Here is a 25,659-nt window from a genome sequence, read left to right as displayed (position 1 = left end):
TTTTGTTCTGTTTCTGCAGCGAAATATAGTTCCAAACAAAAATCACAGCAGAACCATAGTGCATTTCATGACAACATAATCGTGTTTTCATTACTAAATGATTCAGCGTTTTGAACGAATCGGTTGAGTCAAAGATTCAATGACCCATTCATAAACTGCCTCATTTTTTATTTTTTATCATCCGTTTGAATGAATCGTTTGAATGAATGACTCAATGACTCACCCATTAAGACGGTCACCTGCTGCCACCTACTGGCGGTTTAGTTTTATGTTAAAAAATATCATTCTTTCCAACATTATTTATTTGTATATTCAAAAAAACCAAACAAACAAACAAACATTTAATGCAGTTGTAATTTTTCAGTTTAAATTATTTAATTTGACTGGTAACAGGCCTATAGTGTCTTATTATTCTAACTGAATTTATTGATCATTCTAACTGAATTAATTGAAAGAATTTAAAATGAAAGATAAGCATACATTTAATAAGATTAGGGGAAAAAAAAAAAAGCCTTTTATAAAAGGAAACAAACAAACAAAAAAAAGCCCTCGGGGGAAATATCTCAAATATGCAGATTTAAATGTCAGCTGATAGAACACTGACGAGAATACTGCTTCAGAATAAAATTATATTTACAACACAAAAAACCTATTTTTTTACTTGGACAAGTGAATGATGAGGCTTTTTAGTTGTGGTGCTTCTGAATTTTTGTGGTGCTCCTAACTTTTTGAAGTTGGGAGCACCAGTGCTACCAAGTAAAAAAGTTAATTTCGAGCCCTGTAATGGACATAAGCTGTATCACAGTATAAAATTGCATAAAATAATATATTTTCTGTCTCACTCTGTGTCAAGAAGCAACATGTGACCACAAAGCAGCACGTTATTTCAAACATGACTGATAGTGATTTTGGAGCATACTGTGATTTTGTATATTTTGGAGCAAAACGGATATTAATCTCATAATTGTCATGTTTGACACTATGCTAAGCAAATATACTAGCTATCCCTGTTGTCAGAAGCGATTGTTTTATTACTAATTTTAAAAAGTAAGTCTCCATAAGATCATTTAAATGTTTTAAGTAAGATAAATGAGAGGGTGAGAAGTTTGATCAAAGAAATGAGGTCCTAAAGCAGTCTGAATAAAAAAGTGCCAGTTAAAAAAAAAAAAAAAAAAAAAAAAAGTTACCATTTTAAATAAAATGCTTTTTTCTACCGAGCATGTGCTGGGAGTCCGCTGTCACTATAGTAACGAACTACACTTTTACGTGTATCTGACAAATAAACCATGCGCTCTTATTTCAATGTTGTTGAGGTTATTTCAGCCTCATACAGAGTTTTATGAGCTTTACCATTCAACTGAACTGTGTGCATGCATTTTAGACATTTACATTACGTTCGTGCTCTCCAACCATGCAATAACTGTGACTTGCATGAGCCGAGTTTTCAACTGCTCAGTGCTCTGGTAATATCACTGGTATGACCCCAGGAGCGATCAATTTAAAACCAGAATAGGAGCATAAATCATAACTAACATTCACTAAAATATTGAAACGTTAGCGTTTCAAAAATGCTAACACCAGCAGTTGACTGTCAAAGTGCGGTTTGAACGTCCCGCCCCCCAGCTGAACTGGAAGTTTTTAGTGGTTTCACACCTGAGTCAGATGTGCCTGTCATTGCCTGAAGCAATAGTTTGAAAAGTGCCTGTCAAATGCCAGCTCTGTTGGTCTGTCGGCACCTTTTTCCAAAGTAATGTACTTTTGGTGGTCCTGATTAGTAAAATGACCGTTTTTTTTTTTTTTTTTTAAAGGATTTTTCACAATTTTCTTAAACTATTAATTATGAGTATAATGCATTGAAGTTCATGTAGGCACCTCACTCATTACTTGTCACTTTTTAGCGGCTTTTTGTATCTGATTTACAGTACACTAACAGTAACTCCAGCCACCCTGGACAAATCTAGGGATAAGTGCTTTGCTTGAGGCTTTAAACACTCAGCTGTCAAGCCACATCTTTCACCATTAGGTTAACACTAGTTAAAGTCACATTATGACTTTAGTCAGTTTGGCATATAAACATTTGAAGAAAGTTTATTGGTGCTTCTATCTGACCTTTCACATTATATTAAATACAAGGCTACTGTCATAGTACTAAATAGATCTTTATACTGAACACATTCTGTCTACCTTAGGCCAAAACAAAAACATTCCCAGTGCTTCTTTTTCACTTGAAGTCAACATTCATTTACAAACAATTTTACTTTCATGATGTATTTTTGAGCAAAAAAAAAAAAAAAATCCATTTGGTTCATTAGGACGGAATTGGATAGTGTAAAGTGGGTGTTTTAAACCAGAAAAGAGCCAGATCCTGAAAATACTGGCAATTTCAAATATTGCCAGCACAAACTTTTAAGAAGGCTTCTGACCAAAACATGCAGACTGAAGGTCAAATTCACAATCAAAAGCATCAACATTTCCCATTGGTAATGTTCCTTGTTTATCCAGATAATCATTATTTGCTATTATTGCCATAAAAAAGCTTTTTGAATATTGGTTGTTAAACACACTACTGTTCACTACTGCCAATAAGATTCTTTTTTTTTTTTTTTTGAAAGAAATTCATACTTTTATTCAGTTTCAGCCAAAGTATATAGATATAAATGATACTGTGCCAACCTGGGAAAAACTTCACAGTTTCAATTTACGTTCAGTGTAACACATTAATTCATTGACAGAAACAAGGACTGCTGAAAATGTATTCTGGCTTCTTCAAACTTTCAGAAGGCTAAGAGTGGAATGAAAATATTGATTTATCGATTTTAATCAATTCTCATTTTTATGAACTGATTTTGATTGTTAAATCTAAAGAATTGTTCTTTTATTCTAAGCGGTTTTCAGTTGATGCGTGAACAAAACTTCACTAAACATTATTTGTAGCGCACCTCCTAGGCAAATAAACCACAATAATCTTGTGCTTTGTTACTTTTTATATAAAACAAAATCTGAGCTTTCAAGTTCTGCCAATTTTATTAGGAAATTCAAACAATAAATACCATTTTGGCACTCTTTAATGTGGAGTGAAAGATCGATGTAGCGCTTAAGTTCAAGCGGATCAGCAGCGCGGAACGCAAGTAAACTGATCATCTCTTTCTCTTTACTACTAGTTACAGCACAAAATAAACATGAATGAACATCAGAAGTAGGGCTGTGCCTGTAAACTCGACATCACCGCAGTGGCTAAGTAGCACCGGTGGTGATACGCCAAAACACTTTTTTTTGTATGTAAATGCTGAATGCTGTTTTACATGAATATTATGACACGAGTGAACCACAAAGCTTTGTTTACAAAAGAAGTAATAGGTTAGCAATTAAATGTTAAATCACAGCCATGGAAACAATTAGATTCATACTGAATGAGAGGTACGTGAGCTCATGAATTTAAGCACTGCTAGCTTTGTTTTTATTTTTGCGATCTGGTCACCAAATTATCAGCGAATTTAACAATATTCCATTAGACATGGAATCTCTTGTTTCTTTTCCCAAATCCTCGCTCACGTCCATTTTCGCAGGGGATTATTAATGTTTCTTCCTTTGGTTTGCTTTTAATTATTCCTATTATATTCACAATCTTTACTGTGGTAAAGTAGAAAAAACACAGTAGGACAGATAACTTTTTGCTTGCACGTCAAATTCTACGTAACATAGTTTGCACTTGTTGTGAGACTTTGTAAGGTGCGTCAAGTTTATCTGTACAGCGCATTTCACACACGCAGATGATTTTAGTTTGCATCTTTGTGGGGAAATATAAAACAAATGTTTTTTAAATAACATTTAACTTTCTTTTATTATTCAGGTTACCATTATTTACTTCAATGTTTTACAGGCTGTAGTGTGTTGTTTCACTGACGGAAGTGCTAAAATAAACACCCACTTCTGTTACCACCGCTGATAGTTGGGCTATTACCACTGTGACAACCCTAATCAGAAGGTATGTTGAAAGATTTCAACCACGGAAAGATGTCACAAAAAAAAAAACCCAACATTACATTTACCTCAGAAAAGTCCATAATGGTTATAGCCTGATAGTTGGCTAGACAAATGAACTCTAGAGAAAAGCATTTTGCAAAATATGCACTATTACATTCATTATATTATGTAACCTGTTCTTTAATACTTAATGTATGTTTGAATAAATTAATCAAGAAAACAGTTATGACAGCCACCATTTAAATTTCAAAAAGCAAATTGGAAATTAATTATATCATTAAAAAGTTATTATTATAACATTATCATTGAGTGAACTGAGTGAGAATTGAGCGGTTTAGTCCAAATTTTCTGAAGAGACGCGATCACTTTATATGATGAACAGATTGAATTTAGGCTTTTATTCACATATAAACACTCATCAACTCACACATCAGTTGTGGTAAATAGAAGCTCAATCATGTTCGCTTGACATGCGAGAACCAGTGAGGTTCATTCTTGTGTGTTTCGCAGCACGTTTGAGCTTCCGCAAGAGATTTGTTCTCACGCATCAAGCGGTTTCGGTTGAGCTTCAGTTTATGTTCACTGATCTATGTTTATATGTGAATAAAAGCCTAAATTAAATCTGTAAATCTGTATAAAGTGATCGGGTCTCTTTAGAAAATTTAGATTAAACCACTAAATTCATATGGATTAGTTTTACGATCCTTTTATGAAATTTTTGAAGTGTCAAAGTGGTCGTTATGTAGCTGTCTATGGAGGGACAGAAAGATCTCAGTTTTGATCAAAAATATCTTAATTTGTTTTCTGAAGATGAACGAAAGTCTTAGATACATGTTTGGAATGACATGAGGGTGAGTAATTAATGACTGACAATTTTCACTTTTGGGAGAACTAACCCTTTAAGAAAGGGGTGTCTAAACTCAGTCCTGGAGGGCCACTGTCCTGCAGAGTTTAGCTCCAACTTGCCTCAACACACCTGCCTGGAACTTTCTAGTATGCCTAGCATCTTAGCTGTTAGATTAGCCGTTCAGGTGTGTTTATTTGGGCTTGGAGTTAAACTCTCCAGACAGTGGCCCTCCAGGAGCAAGATACCTGATATACATTTACCAAAATGAATCTAAATCGAATTGAATTGTGGAATTTGTGTCAATGCCTAGCCCTAACTATCAATACTTTTAATATGACCCATTTTAATCACACCATAGGCTAATGATAAAGGCATTAGAAGAAATGTTAAGTGCATGTCATTTTGGCTTAGCCTTTAATGACAATTTCACTTACTATAATTGTCAAATCTGGTACTTGTTTTGCAATGCTGTGGTGGGTAAATGTACTCATCTGTTAGCTACTGTGGTGGGTGACCTGTAAAGCGTCTCGGATTGACATTTTATAAGAAACCAGATGTGTAGAAGCAAAAACACATGCTAGAAGAAACATTTCTTTATATCTTGAAGTCAGATGACAAAAGTCATCAATGTTCACAATACACGCGTGTGAAGAGTTTACACTTTTCTTCACATCAGCAGTTTTTAATGCATTATATTGACATATAGCCTTAATATAGCATTATATTGACATATAGCCTTATATATTTACCAGCCACTGTGGCTGGTGGGTAAAAAAGTTTGTTTTCCCACACTTATCACAACCCTGGTTAACATGGGTTAAAGCTGTACTTATTCCACTTCTCAATATATCAATTCATACCGCATTGCAAATTCCTTCCAAATAAGCACATCTTTCTTATGACCTTAGCCCTCGGTTTCACAGACATGGTTTAAGCCTAGTCCCAGACTAAAATGCTTGGTTGAGCTGTTTTAACTGAAAGCAACTTGCACTGACATTTCTTAATATATGTCAGAGCCATTGTTTTGTCTCAAGATATACACTGTTAATGTTTTTTTCTAAGGCTTGTTTATAAAAGCTACTTAAACGTCCTAATTGAACTAAGGCCTAATTCTGGCTAAATCTAAGCCCTGTCTGTGAAACCAGGCCTAGATGTCTGTATATCAGACTAAGCAGACAAGTTGAAATGTCATTTAGACGCAAAAACGGTCAACTATATGGCCTACTGCACTGGTGTCACACTTAACTTGGAGCATTAGTTATAAATGAATTGGACAGTCGAAGACATTTGTTAATCTACGGATTATAGACGTATACTAGGCAGATTGGTTATGCATAAAAACAGGATTAAAAGAACCAACATATTTTAAAGATCAAATGAATTAAATGTCATGGGCATTTTTACATGAAAAAATAATGCATTTTGAATATTAATGTTTCAAGTATACATATTTCATCAAAATGAAGAAAATAGCCTATTAAAGACAAAAGACCTTGCTTAGTTGCCATTACTCTTTTAAATGGATTAGTGAACTTGTTCACATGCAAACTACTCATCTGATACTGAGAATTGTAGTTATGTGGCAAGCGGTCAACGAATAAATACTGTGTGTTGTGTATATTAACTACAGTAGCGGATATAAGTCAGTGTGACAGATCACTGATAACGTCAAGTGTGCATTTACTTCAACTAAATTAAAGAACTGCTAAATACACAATTATAGGCAAATCATAACAGTTTGCTGTCTGACAACATCAACTGACTAATACCATGATTCTTCAGGCAAACAAAAGTCATTCAATGCCGCCCAGCCAGCCCAGCCATTAGAGATGCAGACGGTTATGAACTACACGCCAGTCAAACTTCCTGGAAAGTCCTTTTCATCAACCAGGCCTAGGATAACCGGATAACTAGATAACTAGATAAATTTCACTTATCTGATGAAAATAACAGAAATCATCTTCGATCAGTATCAGCTACAATATTTATGAACAATATTTATGAACATGCCACATTTGACCTATTCACTTACAGCCATAAGAAAAATTGTAAATATATTGTATATAAAGGCATTTAATCTAATATATGAGATATATCTATATACACACACACTTTAAATATTGTTTTGACTATTAATGATTTTATGTTCTGAATATTATACATATTTTACATATAAGGGTGCATAATGTTTGCAACAGAAAAAAACCCCCAAAACAAAACAAAAAAACACTCAATATAGGCCCAAAACTCATTGATTTGGTGCTCCAAAACATGTTATTCTGACCACCAAATTTGCAATCTATCTCCAGCTATATCATTTCCTAGCCTAAAAGAGTTAAAGAACGAGGCACATATTGTCATTCATATTAGCCAAGAGAAGACGTCATGTGTGAGCTGAAAAGTGTTAAAATGAAAGAATCAGAGTTCACAATGAGTTGAATGCCTTGTTTACACATCATGGCCGTGTTTCAAAACCTAGTGTGCTGCCTACCTAGAGAGCATTTTAGGGCTCCATATCCGCATCACACTGACGCCCGAACCGATTGTCTAGGTAGTCAGCTCACTGGGATTTTTGAAACACAGCCTATGTCTTGCATATACACAGCTCTCTTCCTTAAAGACAGGATTAGAGCAGCTAATGAGCTAAAGCACCATTACCACGACCCAATCTATGATTACCGGCTAGTGATTCACATGAGAAACGATGAAATAATGATAAAATCAATTAAATTATATTGATTTAATAATGTTTCAGATTGCATTGGTCGTGTTAGCACTTTAGCGCACTGCATTTCCCTTTGTGCCACTACTGAATCAGCCGTATTGCAAATAAACACATAAACACGACAGGAAATACGTATTATTAATAGCATAACGATTGTAAATAATTTGTGAGGTAAAGTAGATCAAATGAATGCTGGTCTAACGGCGGTTGAGATTAAAACACCAAACCCGTATATAAAGGGAGCTAATGGGCTATATTAGACCCAAAATACGCCTCGAACCTTTGCCGGAGCGTAATGCAGCCGTTTTAACGGCAAAACTGAGGTAAAAATCACACCTTTCAAGCGCTGACAGTGGTTATATGTGTGTTTTAAAGCGGGTTAAATGTCGGTGTTTTGTGTCTGAATGGTTATATTTGCTGGCACTCACCAGGAGTAGCTCTGCTCCGCCATGTCAGTCAGTCAGTCAGTCGGGCAGCGGCTGAGGACTGAGGTTCGGCTCAAAAGACGAGATTATCTCCTCCACACGCGCACGGTTTCGCCTTCTTCACTGAGCCCCCTCCGTTAACAACATGGCGATGTGTTTCCTTCGGCAGCTCGCAGCAGAAATGACAATGATTGTGGCTGTGCTGCTAGCCGAGGCTAAGAAACAAAAGCTGTCCGGGAAAAAAACCGAAACGTTTCGCTGACTTCAGTCGGCTGTCTGTACTCACAACAGGCCCCGCTTTCAAAGGCCCTCAGATGAGCTGCAAACCCATCTTGGGTGTGCATGCAGATTGCAGAGAGAGCTGTGTGCTGGGTTTGCCCAATAGCTGTAATGGAAGCGCACGGATAGCTTTGTTTTCTATGCCGAGCGCGCGACTGTCGCCCCTACCAGAGAAGTGCGCGTGCACGGCTTTGCCCACACAGATGAGATTGAAGGGACAGGCTCTGCCACTAGGTGACATGCAGTATTGCAGCTTCGAGTCGACATGGACAATTGGCTTAGCTGAAATAATATAGTAGGCCTACATCTAAAACAGAGTAGTATTAAAAAGGCCATGGAGCTGCATAATTAGCCTTGTGATGGAGAGTGTAATCTCTTTATTTAATTTTCTCATTTTCTCAACGATGTAAATAATACCGCTCTATATAAAGACTACATATACTGTTATCCTTGGTCATCATCTAACTTGTGGGTTGCTGTTTTCTAGCGAAGACTGCAGCTTGTTTTTTACTCCACTAAACATTTCTCAGGGTAATTTCTTTTTGAAAATTAGTTTCTGTACAGACACTTGCCTACAGCGTTATTGCATATTTCCGCAATTATTGCATATAATAAAAATATACAGTGCAATGAGCATGTGTAGCGGGGCATATTGCCACAACATTTTAGCAACATTTAAAGGGTAAGTTCACCCAAAAATGAAAATTCTGTCATTAATTACTCACCCTCATGTCGTTCCACACCCATAAGACTTTTGTTCATCTTCGTAACACAAATTAAGATATTTTTGATGAAATCCGAAAGCTCTCTGACTCAATAGACAGAAATTTAACTGCCACTTTCAAGTTCCAGAAAGGTACTAAAGACATTATTAAAATAGATGATGTGACTGCAGTGGTTCAACCTTAATTTTATGAAGTGACGAGAATACTGTTTGTGCACAAAAACGAAACAAAAATAACAACTTTATTCAACAATATCTTCTCTTCTGTGTCATTCTCCTACGCTGCTCAGTATTGGCAGACACTGTTAATGTGAGCAGCTCGACGTATGTGTGTGATGCTGACAAAAGGGCCAGCCAATAATGGTCCTGACTTAGGGTGCACTCACACTAGGCACGGTTGCCTTGAACCGAGCGCGATTGTCCACCCTCCCCACTCCCCCGCTGGCTCGCACTCACACTTGCACTTAACGTTCCAGGCCGGAGCACGCTTACGTCTTATACGATGCAACTTTTTGAATGGAAGAAAACAGGAAGAAATGCACTTTCGCTAAGATACTGCCTAATATAGGCTATTTATAATTTATGCCATGCAGCGATTTTCAAAAGCACGTATCAGAGGATTATTACGAAGGCAGCTGACGTTAATGGAGGAATTTGCAGCTTTACTCGCAAACTACAATTCCTGTTCATCAATAAGCTGAGAATCAGACTCGTTATAAACCCAAATACACTCAAATTAATTACATGAATTGATAAGTGTACTATCAAAGTAGTAATAAAGATGTTTGCCGTCATAATGATGACAGTAGCGCACACAAAAATAGTAACTGTTCCATGCTCTGGCACGGTTAGCGCTCACACTGCATGCGAACCGCGCTCGAGAACAACTGAACCGTGTCTGGCCCACCTCTTCCAAGCGGGCCAGGGCTGGATAAACGAACTGCGCTCGGGCACGGTTCAGAGTGCCTAGTGTGAGTACACCCTTAAATGGGGGGTCAGCCTGTCAGTGCTCAGACATACCACTAATTGGTCTGCATGGCTGTTGTCTCAGAAGGAAGCCTCTTCTAAAGATGATGCACAAGAAAGCCCGCAAACAGTTTGCTGAAGACAAGCAGACTAAGGACATGGATTACTGGAACCATGTCCTGTGGTCCCAAGATAAACTTATTTGGTTCAGATGGTGTCAAGCGTGTGTGGCGGCAACCAGGTGAGGAGTACAAAGACAAGTGTGTCTTGCCTACAGTCAAGCATGGTGGTGGGAGTGTCGTGGTCTGGGGCTGCATGAGTGCTGCCGGCACTGGGGAGCTACAGTTCATTGAGGGAACCATGAATGTCAACATGTACTGTGACATACTGAAGCAGAGCATGATCCCCTCCCTTCAGAGACTGGGCCGCAGGGCAGTATTCCAACATGATAACGACCCCAAACACACCTCCAAGACAACCACTGCCTTGCTAAAGAATGTCTCCAGACCTAAACCCTATTGAGCATCTGTGGGGCATCCTCAAATGGAAGGTGGAGGAGCGCAAGGTCTCTAACATCCACCAGCTCCGTGATGTCGTCATGGAGGAGTGGAAGAGGACTGCAGTGGCAACCTGTGAACTCCATGCCTAAGAGGGTTAAGGCAGTGCTGGAAAATAATGGTGGCCACACAAAATATTGACACTTTAGGCCCAATTTGGACATTTTCACTTAGGGGTGTACTCACTTTTGTGGCCAGCGGTTTAGACATTAATGGCTGTGTGTTGAGTTATGTTGAGGGGACAGCAAATTTACACTGTTATACAAGCTGTACACTCACTACTTTACATTGTAGAAAAGTGTTATTTCTTCAGTGTTGTCACATTAAAAGATATAATAAAATATTTACAAAAATGTGAGGGGTGTATATCAGGAGCGCTTACTCTGAGGAGGCGTCTCCTCAAAAAAACTGGATGAGAAAAGAATTGATATTACAACAAATAAAATAACGCAAATATTACAAAATGTGACATTAAAAAGTGTAAAAGTCACACATTTTTGTTAAGTAACAGTGTCTTGCCTCCTCTGTCCGCATTGAGTTAAAACAGACAGCCCTAAAGCGTGAGGTGGGTTTAGTGGGGGGTATTGAGAATGAATGGTGTAAGTCACATGAGAGGAGGCAATGCCTCCATCACGCTTTGATTGGATATGATCGGTTATGATTGGTTCACGTGATAAATCCTGCATCTTGTTTTCGTGCGCACTCTCATCGGCCTGAATGAAGACAATGATGGCATTAATAGGAAGACTATTAAAAAGTAAGTAAACAACATGATGACTGTGGGGGGTTTTAGTGAACAATCAGCTTGGTGAAATTAAAGGTACATCTTCGTGTCTGTGACCAGTGTGTACAAGCTTGATGACTTCTGAAAATAAGTTGACTATTAAAAAGAAAAGCTGAACATTAGTTCACAAATACTATTTTTTAAATTGTTACTGCCTTTAGTTGTTATTTTGGAATAAATGTAAAAATGAGTAAAAACACTAACTTGATGAAATTTATACTTGATGTTATGAATAGAACATAGTTATTACAAAAATACAAACAGAATTGTATTTGGTCTCTCTTTTTATGTAATGTTTATTTAACCAGGAAAATTAAGAATAACAGACATAAATTTACATTTGATACAGTATATGAAAAAAAGTGTGATGACATTACTCACTCAGAGAGAGAGAGAGAGAGAGAGAGAGAGAGAGAGAGAGAGAGAGAGAATAATTGTTTTTACATTTGCTATTTTTTTAAGGAATATTAGTAAAGGAATATTAATACAGACAAACACTTGCTTACACATATCATTGATTTTTTTTTAACATTTGTTGCATATTTATGTATTTGCATAGGTACTATTAAATGTGATGTGATGTTATATATTTAATAAGAAAGTAAATAGCAGGTTGTATAGCAAATTGCAAGTTTCACATTCTTTATTCATCATACAAAAGGGGCCACAGATTGCACTCAGGCTTGTTGTTTTGGGTTTTTTAAGAAGACATACTTCAGTTGACACTGAACAGGACAAAGTTTTAAACTATATTGTTTTGATCCAAATTATTTTCTACATTCAGTTGGTTTTATACTAAACAGTCATTTTGGTTATTTGATCACCATTGTAAAAATCCATACCATGTATATCTGGAACATTTTTTGGCAAGGGTCAAAGGAAGTTTTTACCTTGAGTTTGGTTCTTGGCTTAGTTGTAATCGGCTGCTATTTGTATGGCAGAGGTTATACTAAACAGATGGTACACCAATTATGGCTGCCTTTCCTGAAAATGTTTTGTGCATCGGGTAAATTATCAGTGACTCAATAAGAGGTCAATAAGAGGATACAATGGAAATCTCCTGCTAATACCAAAGCCAAAACTACAGGAAAGGGCACACCATTGTTCTTTTTTCACTGGCCAGAAGCTCAAGTGAGTGTAAAAGAGCTCAACGGCAGGGTCTTTGTGGATAAGGTATAGAGAGGAGTCGGATAAATCCACCCCCCTTGGGGGCTTCAGCCTGGGATTACAAAAATCAGCAAGGAGCTGTTGTTCCCAGAGATTATTCCCAATCTGTCCCTGTAACCACAACAGTTGCTTAGAGAAGGAGTGTCAGCGACCAGAGCCCAGTGTCAGCGACCCATTGATTCTTATTTATGGTCTCATCTGTAGTACTGCTGAGAGTATAATCTTGACCCCCCTCCCCAATCTACCCTTTTTATTTTACCAAGAAATGGAAAATGTACATAACATATTAGATTAGATTTTTTACATTTTCTGAAGGGTGTTACTTGCCCATTTAAAACTCACTGGGTAGTTGTTATGGTGTTTCTATGTGGTTGCTACAGTGTTCAACTGTTCTATCATCCACTATTTAAAAATCGTAAATGCAATCTTTTAGAAAAGAAACAGCACACCCTTCCTCAGCAAACCATATGTTTTAAAGTGTCATTGATATCTGTAGCACAAACAGTTACACTCCAAATCCCTGACTCTTATAGTAACAATAGTAATAGTGTTGAAAGATCAAAACATTTTAAATCAGACTTCTTTGTTTGGGAAGTCCTAGCATTTTTACAGCCCCCTGAATGCTTGACAGATTGCATGCAACACAACGTATGCCATGGTCGTATGATAGTTTAATATTGTTTATTAAAACTGTTTAGGTTTTGATATCTTTTGAGACATTTATTGTGCATAAAAAACACGCCTACTTCCTCTCATGCCTATTTACAGTATCATGTATAACCACTAGATGGCATGCCAGTGAAAGGGAAAATCAAGCATCGATGACCAGTGAATGACAGTGTTGGTGAATTCAATAATCATCATTTTCCTAAATATATTTACACAACCTATCCAGTGCACCTTATTAGTAATTGAATCAAAATGACTTTTTAATATGGTTTTCATGTATTCACCCTATTGTAACTAGAATAATGTCTAAATCAATATATGCAGTCATATTTCTTAAAGGGTTATGAAACACATTTTTGAGAGACAGAGGTGTTAAACATTATGAAGGACAGTGTTAGCAGGGCTACATGATTTGGGGAAAAATTATTTTGGAGATATTTCTGATAAAAAATGGAAATTGCATTTTAATATATATATATATATATATATATTTAAGAAAAATATAATAATACTAATAATCATAATTTTATTTTACAATACAACCTATTAATTTTCAAACGGTAAACCACTGAGCTTTCGATTTGATAGAACACCGCAGGGAGCCCTTAAAGTCGGCGTGAAGAGGAAGTTGCGATAGTCTTTTCTTCCCTATTGTGACGTACAGTATATCCGAGTGAAACAGCTTCTCAAAAAAGAAAAAATGTAGGGTAGAACTTGATTTTTTCCATGGGTAATTGATTGGATGGTTATGGTTTGCTATTGGTGGATCTCATGTGAGTGACAGGTTGCCCCGCCCTCGCGCCAGTAAATGCACTATCAGAGAAGAGAAGAGATGCTGCAAGAGGGAGGGAGAAGTTATTTTGATTTAAAGGGTTAGTTCACCCAAAAATGAAATTTCTGTCATTAATTATTCACCCTCATGTTGTTCCAAACCGTAAGACCTTTGTTCATCTTCAGAACACAAATTAAGATATTTTTGATGAAATCCCAGAGATTTATGATCCCCAAAGAAAGCAACGTAATTAATCCAGAAAAGTACTAAAGACATCGTTAAAATAGTCCACGTGACTACAGTGGTTCAAGCTTAATGTTATGAAGCGAAGAGAATACTTTTTGTGTGCAAAAACAAAACAAAAATAATTACTTTATTCAACAATTTGTTCTCTTCCCTGTCATTCTCCTATGCTATTTACGTTGTATAGACAGTGCAGCGCTTCCAGGTTTTACGTCAGAACTCCAACTCATTTCATTTTTGGGTGAACTAACCCTTTAAAGATTACAAGGACACATACATTTAAAAATAATATTGATGTGCACGGATAAATCATTTATAAGAAATACTGCAATATTCCAATGAAAACAAAAAACAAAACAAAAAAACAAGAATTGTCTATTTTGATTTCATTGTGACTTTAAAGCTTCTCTTTTGTTGACAGCAACGGGTTTATAAGTACTTCTCATTAAAAATTTGACCGATGGAAGATTTAGAAAAGAACTGATTCAAAAGAGTGATTCATTTGTGAATCTGGCATCTTTAGTTTTGACTTGATGAGGTCAATAGCTCTGTGTATCATCGCTCTTTAGTTACATCTTCATGTTACTGTAATGCTGGGTTTAAAAGTTTAAGGACATGCCACAACAAAAACTAAAATTAAATATTATATTAATATTAATTTTTATTTCAGTTAACAATTTTTTAAAATATAGTTTTAGTCTTAGTTTATGATACTAACTGCTCCTATCAAGCATATGCCATTTAGATTAATGGTTTGTTGTGAGGCAGAAGTCCAGCATACATCACCAGAGAGAAGTCTGTCGAGGTCAAAAAAAAAAAAAAAAAAAAACCCGGCATGGATTGATTGTTCACAATAATATCTATAATATGCATTTAGAAAATAGATAGGATGAATTTTCATTTTTTTTTACTTCCTCCTTTTTTTAAATTCTGTTTGCTGATGCTTGTGGTGCAAAAATACTATAAACACATTGTTACAACTGTGTATTACAGACAAAGTGAAAGTGAGTACATGGTTAAGAAGAAAGGAGGGTAATGTGTTAGCTGTGGCACGCTATCTAGGTCATAACTGGGGTGAGAGTGTACCTTTTCTTATCATGGCTTAAATAATGGATTTCTTTATAGCCCGCTGACAATGCGAGGACTAATGATCCTCATCTGAATCAACAGGCATCATTGGACATCTGTACCCATTAGCGCACTTGCACCACTGTCAATCTGGTTTAAGCCTTAAGTGGAAAAAAAGACTGTTGCCGGGAACTGAACACTATTAGTTGCTGAAACTGCAGAAAGAGATGGAGGAGATAGAGGCTCATCGAGGTGGTTGACTATCAGATGCTGTACTTCCTGTGCACAGCTGGGGTGCACCTATGCTCATGCACCCGTACTGATACAAAGCATCTGATTACGGATCACATGCACCTGCAAAACCAAGTGGAATTAATAAAAACAGACCACATGCAAGAAAAAACACCTGTGATGATTCATACATAGGCTAAATTATATATATATATATATATATATATATATATATATATATATACATACATACAGGTGCTGGTCATATAATTAGAATATCATCAAAAAGTTGATTTATTTCACTAATTCCATTCAAAAAGTGAAACTTGTATATTATATTCATTCATTACACACAGACTGATATATTTCAAATGTTTATTTCTTTTAATTTTGATGATTATAACTGACAACTAAGGAAAATCCCAAATTCAGTATCTCAGAAAATTAGAATATTACTTAAGACCAATACAAAGAAAGGATTTTTAGAAATCTTGGCCAACTGAAAAGTATGAACATGAAAAGTATGAGCATGTACAGCACTCAATACTTAGTTGGGGCTCCTTTTGCCTGAATTACTGCAGCAATGCGGCGTGGCATGGAGTCGATCAGTCTGTGGCACTGCTCAGGTGTTATAAGAGCCCAGGTTGCTCTGATAGTGGCCTTCAGCTCTTCTGCATTGTTGGGTCTGGCATATCGCATCTTCCTCTTCACAATACCCCATAGATTTTCTATGGGGTTAAGGTCAGGCGAGTTTGCTGGCCAATTAAGAACAGGGATACCATGGTCCTTAAACCAGGTACTGGTAGCTTTGGCACTGTGTGCAGGTGCCAAGTCCTGTTGGAAAATGAATTCTGCATCTCCATAAAGTTGGTCAGCAGCAGGAAGCATGAAGTGCTCTAAAACTTCCTGGTATACGGCTGTGTTGACCTTGGACCTCAGAAAACACAGTGGAGCAACACCAGCAGATGACATGGCACCGCAAACCATCACTGACTGTGGAAACTTTACACTGGACCTCAAGCAATGTGGATTGTGTGCCTCTCCTCTCTTCCTCCAGACTCTGGGACCCTGATTTCCAAAGGAAATGCAAAATTTACTTTCATCAGAGAACATAACTTTGGACCACTCAGCAACAGTCCAGTCCTTTTTGTCTTTAGCCCAGCTCTTCTGACGCTGTCTGTTGTTCAAGAGTGGCTTGACACAAGGAATGCGACAGCTGAAACCCATGTCTTGCATACGTCTGTGCGTAGTGGTTCTTGAAGCACTGACTCCAGCTGCAGTCCACTCTTTGTGAATCTCCCCAACATTTTTGAATGGGTTTTGTTTCACAATCCTCTCCAGGGTGCGGTTATCCCTACTGCTTGTACACTTTTTTGTACCACATCTTTTCCTTCCCTTTGCCTCTCTATTAATGTGCTTGGACACAGAGCTCTGTGAACAGCCAGCCTCTTTTGCAATGACCTTTTTTGTTTTGCTCTCCTTGTGCAAGGTGTCAATGGTCGTCTTTTGGACAACTGTCAAGTCAGCAGTCTTCCCCATGATTGTGTAGCCTACAGAACTAGACTGAGAAACCATTTAAAGGCCTTTGCAGGTGTTTTGAGTTAATTAGCTGATTAGAGTGTGGCACCAGGTGTCTTCAATATTGAACCTTTTCACAATATTCTAATTTTCTGAGATACTGAATTTGGGATTTTCCTTAGTTGTCAGTTATAATCATCAAAATTAAAAGAAATAAACATTTCAAATATATCAGTCTGTGTGTAATGAATAAATATAATATACAAGTTTCACTTTTTGAATGGAATTAGTGAAATAAATCAACTTTTTGATGATATTCTAATTATATGACCAGCACCTGTATATATATATATATATATATATATATATATATATATCAGGTCAGTTAAGCTCTGTGACAGGAAAAGTTTGGCCCATGAATGTGGCTCGGGAAAACCTTCCTGGACTGTTGACATAAAATAGATTCCTTTCAAACACACAACAAACCCAATACTGTGCTTAACTCACGAGATAAGATGTCTGGCTTTGCTAACTTCACTTCCCTTGAGTATAAAGTTTCTGTCTATGTCAAATGGGCACCCTGGTTACCCATCAGGGTATGAGATATCACTGTGCAGGACGTTGAAAGTCTGCATCCCCTGGGCGAGCAAAGCTACTCAACAACAGACACGCAAAGGTTTTGAGACCAGCGCAGAACACAAACGTCACACCTGGCTGCTTTAGCACTTAAATATTAAAGGAATATTCCTGGTTCAATACAACTTAACCTCAATCAACAGATTTTAATGTTGATTACTAATTAAATAATTCTGACTTGTATCTTTTTTCAGAAATTGAGGTTATGTTGAGGCACTTACGATGGAAGTGAATGGGGCAAATTTTTGGAGGATTTGTGAAGATTATTTGTAATTTTATAAAAAAATTACTTTCTGTTGAAATGTGTGTTTTATTTGTAAACATTATTTTTGTGGCCATTTTAAGATTTTAGTTCTAACGGTAACACTTTACAATAAGGTTTATTAGTTAACATTAGTTAACTACATTAGTTAACATGAACTAATAATGAACTGCACTACTACAGTATTTATTAATCTTTGTTAATGTTAATTTCAACATTTACTAATACATTATTAAAATTAAAGTTGTATTTGTTAACAGTTAATGCACTGTGAACTAACATGAATGAACTATGAACTGCTGTGTTTTTTTTCTTTTCTTTTTTTACAAAGATGAACAAATACAGTAACAAATGAATTGCTCACGGTTAGTTCATGTTAGTTAATACATTAAAGGGTTAGCTCACCCAAAAATGAAAATTATGTCATTAATTACTTACCCTCATTTCATTCCACACCCGTAAGACCTTCGTTCATCATCAGAACACAAATTAAGATATTTTTGATAAAATCCAATGGCTCAGTGAGGCCTGCATCTCCAGCAATAACACTCCCTTTTTCAATGCCCAGAAAGATACTAAAAACATATTTAAAACAGTTCACGTGACTACAGTGGTTCAACCTTAATATTATAAAGTGACGAGAATACTTTTTGTGTGCCAAAAATAACAAAATAGCGACTTTATTCCACAATATCTAGTGATGGGCGATTTCAAACCACTGCTTCATGAAGCTTTGAAACTTTACGAATCGTTTGTTTCGAATCAGTGGTTCAGAGCACCAAAATCTCATGATTTCAGTAAACGAGGCTTTGTTACATCATAAGTGTTTTGAAACTTCAATAGTTCACATGACTCTGGCAGTTTGATACGCGCTCCGAACCACTGATTCGAAACAAATGATTCAAAGCTTCATTAAGCAGTATTTTGAAATCACCCATTACTAGATATTGTTGAATAAAGTCGCTATTTTGTTATTTTTGCCGCACAAAAAGTATTCTCGTCGCTTTATAATATAAAGGTTTAACCACTGTAGTCACATGAACTGTTTTAAATATGTTTTTAGTAGCTTTATGGGCATTGAAACAGGGAGTGTTATTGCTAGCGATGCAGGCCTCACTGAGCCATCGGATTTTATCAAAAATATCTTAATTTGTGTTCCGAAGATGAATGAAGGTCTTACGGGTGTGAAACGACATGAGGGTGAGTAATTAATGACAGAAATTTCATTTTTGGGTGAACTAACCCTTTAACTAATGTTAATAAATGAACCTTATTGTAAAGTGTTAACGGTATAGCATTGTCAAGTTGAAATATTGGATACACAGTAAATTTACACACAAAAGGTTAGTAAGCATTTTTTCATGTTAACATTCATATTGTTTACGTTTTGTGTCTATACTGTTGAAACATTGACAATTGTAACATTTACGCCTTCACTTTACGCCTACGGATTCACTTCCTCCAGTAAACCATATTTTTGGAAATAAAAGAAAATCAACATACAAGTTCTGTCAACTGAGCTTAACTTGTTAAACTGGAATATTCCTTTAAAATTAAATACATTTTCACAAAGGTTCTTCACTAAATGTAGCATTTAGCAGCCCAACGTGAGCTAGGGTGTTTCTGATTCTAATCCACAATTCCCTATGACGTGAATCGGTGTTATTTCAGTATAACTGAGATAGAATTATAGTTTTTTTTATGGTTTTAGTTTAGTTTTAGTTTCAGTTAACTATAATAACCCTGACGTGAATAATATATATTGAGTATGCATTCAGCGCTAGCAAGGGTCTTGATCTGCACTTTTCATGTGCTTTTTTTATGGGGTCTTTACACATAGCAGTATCCTCTAAATTAGTCTGTATAATAATGAAAAATCCAGTGGCAAGTTGTGATGCATCATGAGGCCTTTAGGATGTTGGTGTCTGGGTGTTGATGAGCTGCTGTCAGGAGCGCCTGTGCTCCAGGGTTCTGTGGAATCCGGGTGAGCTGACACCGAATCCACCGTTGATATAAGAGCCTGATCAAAGCCGCCCTGTTTCGCCTGAGCGATTTTCACAGGATTACGGATTAGGGAGACAGGACGCAACAAGAGAGGCGCAGAGACAGGCAGAAAGAGAGAGGGGAAAGATGGAGAATAAGAGAGACAGACAAACAGAGGGACAGAGACTGCTATAATTATGTGGAATCAAATGCTGAATGCAGAAATGCTTAGTAAAATAGTTGTGAAATGTGTTAAACCTAAAAAAGACTAAAATCATAAGCACAGAATCAACCCGTTTTATGTAAATGTATAAGGGATAGCACAATGACAGCAAGCCATTGAGCCCTTGAAAGTATTGCTACACTAAGCATTTTTTCTAGATCTTTTTTCATACTACATACAACATTTCCACCTAACAAATAGGGCCTGAAACTATATATATATATATATATATATATATTTTCAGTGCATACAGTCAGATGAAGAATACAGTCAGTCACGAGTGATCTAGTCTCGCATAGCTAGACCTTCAGACTGATGGCAGAAGGTCTGGACTCTATCACAGCTTTCACTGGCCAAGGACCGCCCAAGAGGACGTTTGACTGACATGTAACACAACCAATCACAGTTCATTTTGTTCCGCGTCATGTTTAGGGGCATGAAAATGTAAAGTTGATGTCCCTACAATACCAGACCAGCGTGCATCTAATAAATTATTCATTCGACTTTGAAACTCGAATTGAATTTCATAATGAGCTTTTCCCCCCATTTTCAGTTGTTTTACTTCAATGAAAGGTTAGAATTTTGTGAATTTTTTCAATGAAAGATCAAAAGGATAAACAATGCATATTTATTTACACATATTTACTAAGGGTGCCAATAATTGTGGAGGGCACTGTAACTGAATGTCTGTGACATAATGCCCCCTTCCACAATTTTTCAACACTGTTACCAAAATGTGTAAATTAAACCTTGGTTTCTGTGATTTGTTTTTTTTTTAGCAATAAGCATTAAATAAACATCAAAATTAAAGTCAAAATAAATAAATAATAATTATAAATATTAAAATGGGTTCTGTGAAAGAACAGACTTGCAAATAACAGTGCTGCAAATTTAATATACATTAAATTATTCAGAATTCGCTGTCTAAGGCCAAATATTGTTTTGTAATTGTTGATAAACTCATATTTAAATTGAAGAAAAAATACAATTTTTTAATGTGGGAAATTCCAATTAGCACGCAAAATGACCACAGCTAAATATTATATTTTTGGTCATTAAAATTACTTAATATTTAAAAATGATTGTACTACAATTATTTGAATGTCAATATAACTTCCATCCATATCGACATTTGATGTGTTTAAAACTAGATATTTTTCATGCAAGGTTAATCTTACATTGATAATACTTTATAAAGCATCCGTTTTCACAAAAAACAAAACATAATGTTTGTGCCACTAATGTCATATTTAACGATATGTGTTTTGGAACTACAAAGCAGATATTTCTCAATGTCGTTCTTTGCTTGGTTCGATCTGATAAGACACATAAGCCTGAGGCCACGTCTTGCATCTGCGACATCTATTTCCCCTGAAACCCTTTCAGTGCGGCCCTGTATCCGTCATGCACACAGCACAACCACAGGTTCATTAGGGTTGTACTGGTGCAGTTGTAATGCACTGAAAGCTATTAAACATGGTGCAAGCAACTGAACACATGGGTCTTGAATAGCTCTAATTAAATAAAATGCTGAACCAATTGGAACTGAACCTTTAGTAATATCCGTGCAAAGACAGTTATTGTGAATTGCATCCCAGCGTGCATGAGCAGATTAGGCAAGCGGTTTCCTTTTATATGTGACTGAACAAAATATATATATGAAAATGTGGCCCACATAATTTTTTATGCCTTGTGAGATCAGATCAAATGCTGTATTCAAGCAAGAAGACACTTACGTTGTACATAAACTCTCTCATAGAGATGCGAGGGCCAATCCTGTTGTGTGACATGATGGTTTGCACAGAATTTTTCATATGCCAGACTTTTCCTTTTGCCTGCATGGACAGACTGCACACACATCACTCCTCCCACAGGAGAGCTGTTTATAGAAATGTACCATCAATTCTCAGCCAGAAGACAAGTATACATGCCCAACAACATGTACTTTGCTTGCTACTAAACATTACAGCTCCCTATTCATAAGGCCCTCGTATACTCATGACAAAGTTCTTTTTTCCTTCTCCACATAAGGGTAAAAAGAAGTTTGAAATACTTTTGCAGTGATGTAGCCTACTGTTAGTGAACATCCCGGTGCCGCCCTCATTTGAATATGTAAATATGTACTGCATGGTTTCCTCTCAATAACAAAACAAACACACAACAAAAATGACAGTGGTGAGAAAATAGCAGTAAAGAAATCATCTGATCATAGGGATGTAGATATGTTTGCATTAGCTCTGCAATTCATCACGTCATGTTTATTTGTATAGAATTTTATGCAGATTGCTTTAAAGCAAGCAGCTTTATGGCATTAAACATGAAAAAACAATGCAGTGTCTCTTTCAGTTAGAATCACAACTTCTGTTTGTACTAAAAAGTAGCTCTTCAGTGTTTATGTTTTTACTCACATCTGACCTCGACAGACTGAACAGAAGAAATGAACCAGAGACTTCCACTACAAAGAAGGCGGAGCCTCAGAGCCACACCTACTACGGTGTAATTGCCATGGACAAATGGTAGTTCAAAGTTGCTTTTCTAGAAAGTTTGCTATGGCAAGCTGTTTCGAACTCCTGAAACAAAGACATGGCATACTCTCTTGAGTAGGTACTTATTTTGAATTTGGTATGAATGTAATGCGGATGTACTACATTTGCCATGTTGTTATTATCACGTGACCTACCAGCATCAGTTGCGTCTCTTCACTGCCATTCACAAATCCTCTCTCGTGCCCTAATGGGATAGTAAAGTGTTCATCGTATGCACACTTCAGAATCTCGTCGGAAGAGGTAGGTCGCTACTTTTTTATGAGTACTTTTCGGACACAGGGTACAACGGGGCTAAAGGCGCCTTTGATTTTATTTTCCTTTAAACCACTAGATGGCACAAAAATTTGCCGCAGCACTAAATACCCGCTTTTCAAGATGCATGTGTGCAAATTTGTCTGATCCTTGACGTGTCGTGTGCAGCAGCGCAAAGTTGATTCTGAGGTAGTGTGATCTAATATTTGATGTTTTTTAAAATGATGTGTCAAAAATTATCGATTAAATTAATGTTTATATTTTCAGACAAAGGTCGTAATGATTTTCAGTTTTGTTCAAGGTAATTAAAGGAACAGTTTTTCAATAACGGAAGAATATGTAAAATTATGGTATTTGGGGTAAAAAGCGCACCTGCTGTTTGGGCAAAAGTAACAATAATTAACATGATAATAAACAGCTGGCTGATTTTTCCATTTGTTGACATGTCATCTTTTGATTCATATGGTAAATATCATGTATCAAATTGGTGGACACCTTAGAGATATTGCCCATATTTATAATGAAACAATTATATTTAAAATATAAAATATTAATCATATGATATAGGCTAATAAAATATCATTTGTTGTTACTACTTTAAATCTAAATTAAACATTATGGGATCTCCTTCAATGCTTTCAGAATCTTTACTTTTTAAAATAATTATTTCTGTATTTTTAAAATATATTTTTATATTAATATTTTAATGACAGTATATTTATTAAACAAAAATGAATTATTTTATTTATCAAAATAAACAGAAAATAGTACAAACTTTGCTAAAGTGATTCTTTTGAACAAGTATTAACCTGACATTATTTTTACCCCATGTGTGGGGTAAAAGGCCACTCTCACCACCTCATACATGTATTAGATTTTTAAACAAAATGAACCACTTTTATGATTTATTTTCACACAAAATGTGTTGCTCCATCAATGTTCAATACACACATATATATTTTTTCTGCAATCATACACTTTGAGAGTAGTGAAAAGCACATTTGTTCTTAAGGTGTACCTTCAGCCCTGTTGCACCCTACTTCTTTTGTTGCATACTGTTTTTCGCCTACTATATAGTAGGGACTTATGTGATTTGGAATGAACCCAATATTTTTTTTGCCCGATTTCATTTGAAATGATGCCACACCAGTTCGTTCTTTGATTTTGCTTGAAGTATATCAGAGCCTTTATACTTCAGGCCGCAAACATTCACACCAGGCTAATTTAACCAGGCCCTGTGTTACGATCATTATGGTTGTACAGTTGTAATTTTAATCCCACACAAACTGACCATGGCTGTGATGTTCAGGTCCATGGAATGTAAACATTTCATGCTGATTTTATTATGATTTATGTCTTTAGTGGTTCACTGTTTTCTTTTAACACTGATGCCTTTATGTGTATATGTGATTCCTTTTGCACCTGATAGACTTTAATTCAGAATATGTGCACTATTAAGTTTCACACGTCTATTAAATTCCAGTATGGTCATTGTATGAATACATAGCATGCATTAGCATATTGCTATTGCTAACAATGTGATACTCAGAGCAACATAGCAAACATAGCAATGAGCAAAAACACAGTCAATCTATAATTAAATGAAACCATTTTTTGTTGATGTTATAAAAATGAACAATATTTTTAAGTCAACATTTCTCTTGCATCGATCCAATTTGAATGATTTTATTTCACTGTGGGTTTGCATTTTCCACAAAAAATACATGCAAGGCCTTACAGTTTAGCCATTGAGGTGATGGGGTAATTGAAGGAGGCAGAAAGGTTTGAGGAAGGAGAACCTAAAACATATTTACTGCATTTACTTATTTAAATGCAATTTGGTATCAATGAATTCATATTCCTATTTCCTGTTTCCTTTAGTAAATTATTCTGAAGTGAAATCACGTTGCTGTTACCTGGCGTTGGAATGACATGTTTGACAGCTGTATACAAAGGAAGCAACAGGTCAGCGGCACAATCTGATATAGGATCAGATGTCAGAGTTTGCTCATTAATCATCCACTGATGCTCACACATGATCAAAATCCCCAGCACAATCCTTGCCACAGTCACCTACAAAAGAGACTGACAAAAAGACCACCATGTAGCTAGAGAACCCATGAGAATAGCAGCATGTGCACCCAGTTGTCATTTTGTACGATTGTATGATACACTGCCAGAAAAAAATGTGCAAAAATTGTACCTTTAGGGGTACAACAGCTTATCACTGGGCAGTATCCTTAAAGGGACAACTTTGTAACTTAGAGTAATATACCCTTACAATAAACCTTGTACCACTAAAGGTAACATTTTTGCATTTTTTTTTTCCCCCGAGAGTGTATAACCCAGGTAAAATCTTTTGTGAAAGACCAAACATGTCTTCACTTCGTCGAGTCTAATACTCATCGCAAAAGCAGTCAATCAGTCCTCAGTAATTATGTCACACAAAGCAATCAAAGACTACTGATTTTTACTTACAGCAAGAGAAATCGTAGCTAAAAATTCCCAAAATCGTAGCTAAAATCATACAGTGTTTAAGCTGAAATGTACTTTAAAGAACAAGGATGAGTTGCACCTTCATGTTCCCTACACCTCCCTAAACGTGTAGTGCAACCAAACGTGTACATGTTAGTGTCCACGAAGGGTTGTTTGGGATGCAAGGCGCAAACGCACTGGATGTGGTCCTCAGCTGCCTGGGGTGAGGCAGAATCTTGTTGCCTCAACAGGGGGCGGGAGGTGAGGGGTGGGAGGGGGAGCATGCTCCAATCACCCACGAGCCACTGCTGGATATTTTATTT

At 36.5% G+C, this 25,659-nt stretch overlaps 1 protein-coding gene and 1 long non-coding RNA gene across 2 annotated transcripts in view; both read right to left on the bottom strand.

Moving 5' to 3' along the window:
- Positions 1 to 8,453, bottom strand: part of sppl3 (signal peptide peptidase 3) — a 35,792-nt gene extending 27,339 nt beyond the window's left edge. The window contains exon 1 of the mRNA XM_051909127.1: positions 7,985 to 8,453. Coding sequence (XP_051765087.1) covers positions 7,985 to 8,007 — 23 coding nt within the window. The 5' untranslated portion in view covers positions 8,008 to 8,453. The remainder of the gene's footprint in view (positions 1 to 7,984) is intronic.
- The window catches only part of LOC127520703 (uncharacterized), a 269,016-nt gene that overhangs the window by 91,744 nt on the left and 151,613 nt on the right, over positions 1 to 25,659 (bottom strand). The window lies entirely within an intron of this gene.

Source organism: Ctenopharyngodon idella, chromosome 10, assembly GCF_019924925.1.
Source record: "Ctenopharyngodon idella isolate HZGC_01 chromosome 10, HZGC01, whole genome shotgun sequence".
In the NCBI taxonomy this organism is placed as follows: Eukaryota; Metazoa; Chordata; class Actinopteri; order Cypriniformes; family Xenocyprididae; genus Ctenopharyngodon; species Ctenopharyngodon idella.
The sequence above is the reverse complement of the archived record's forward strand: the minus strand, read 5'-3'. Positions and strand labels throughout refer to the sequence as shown.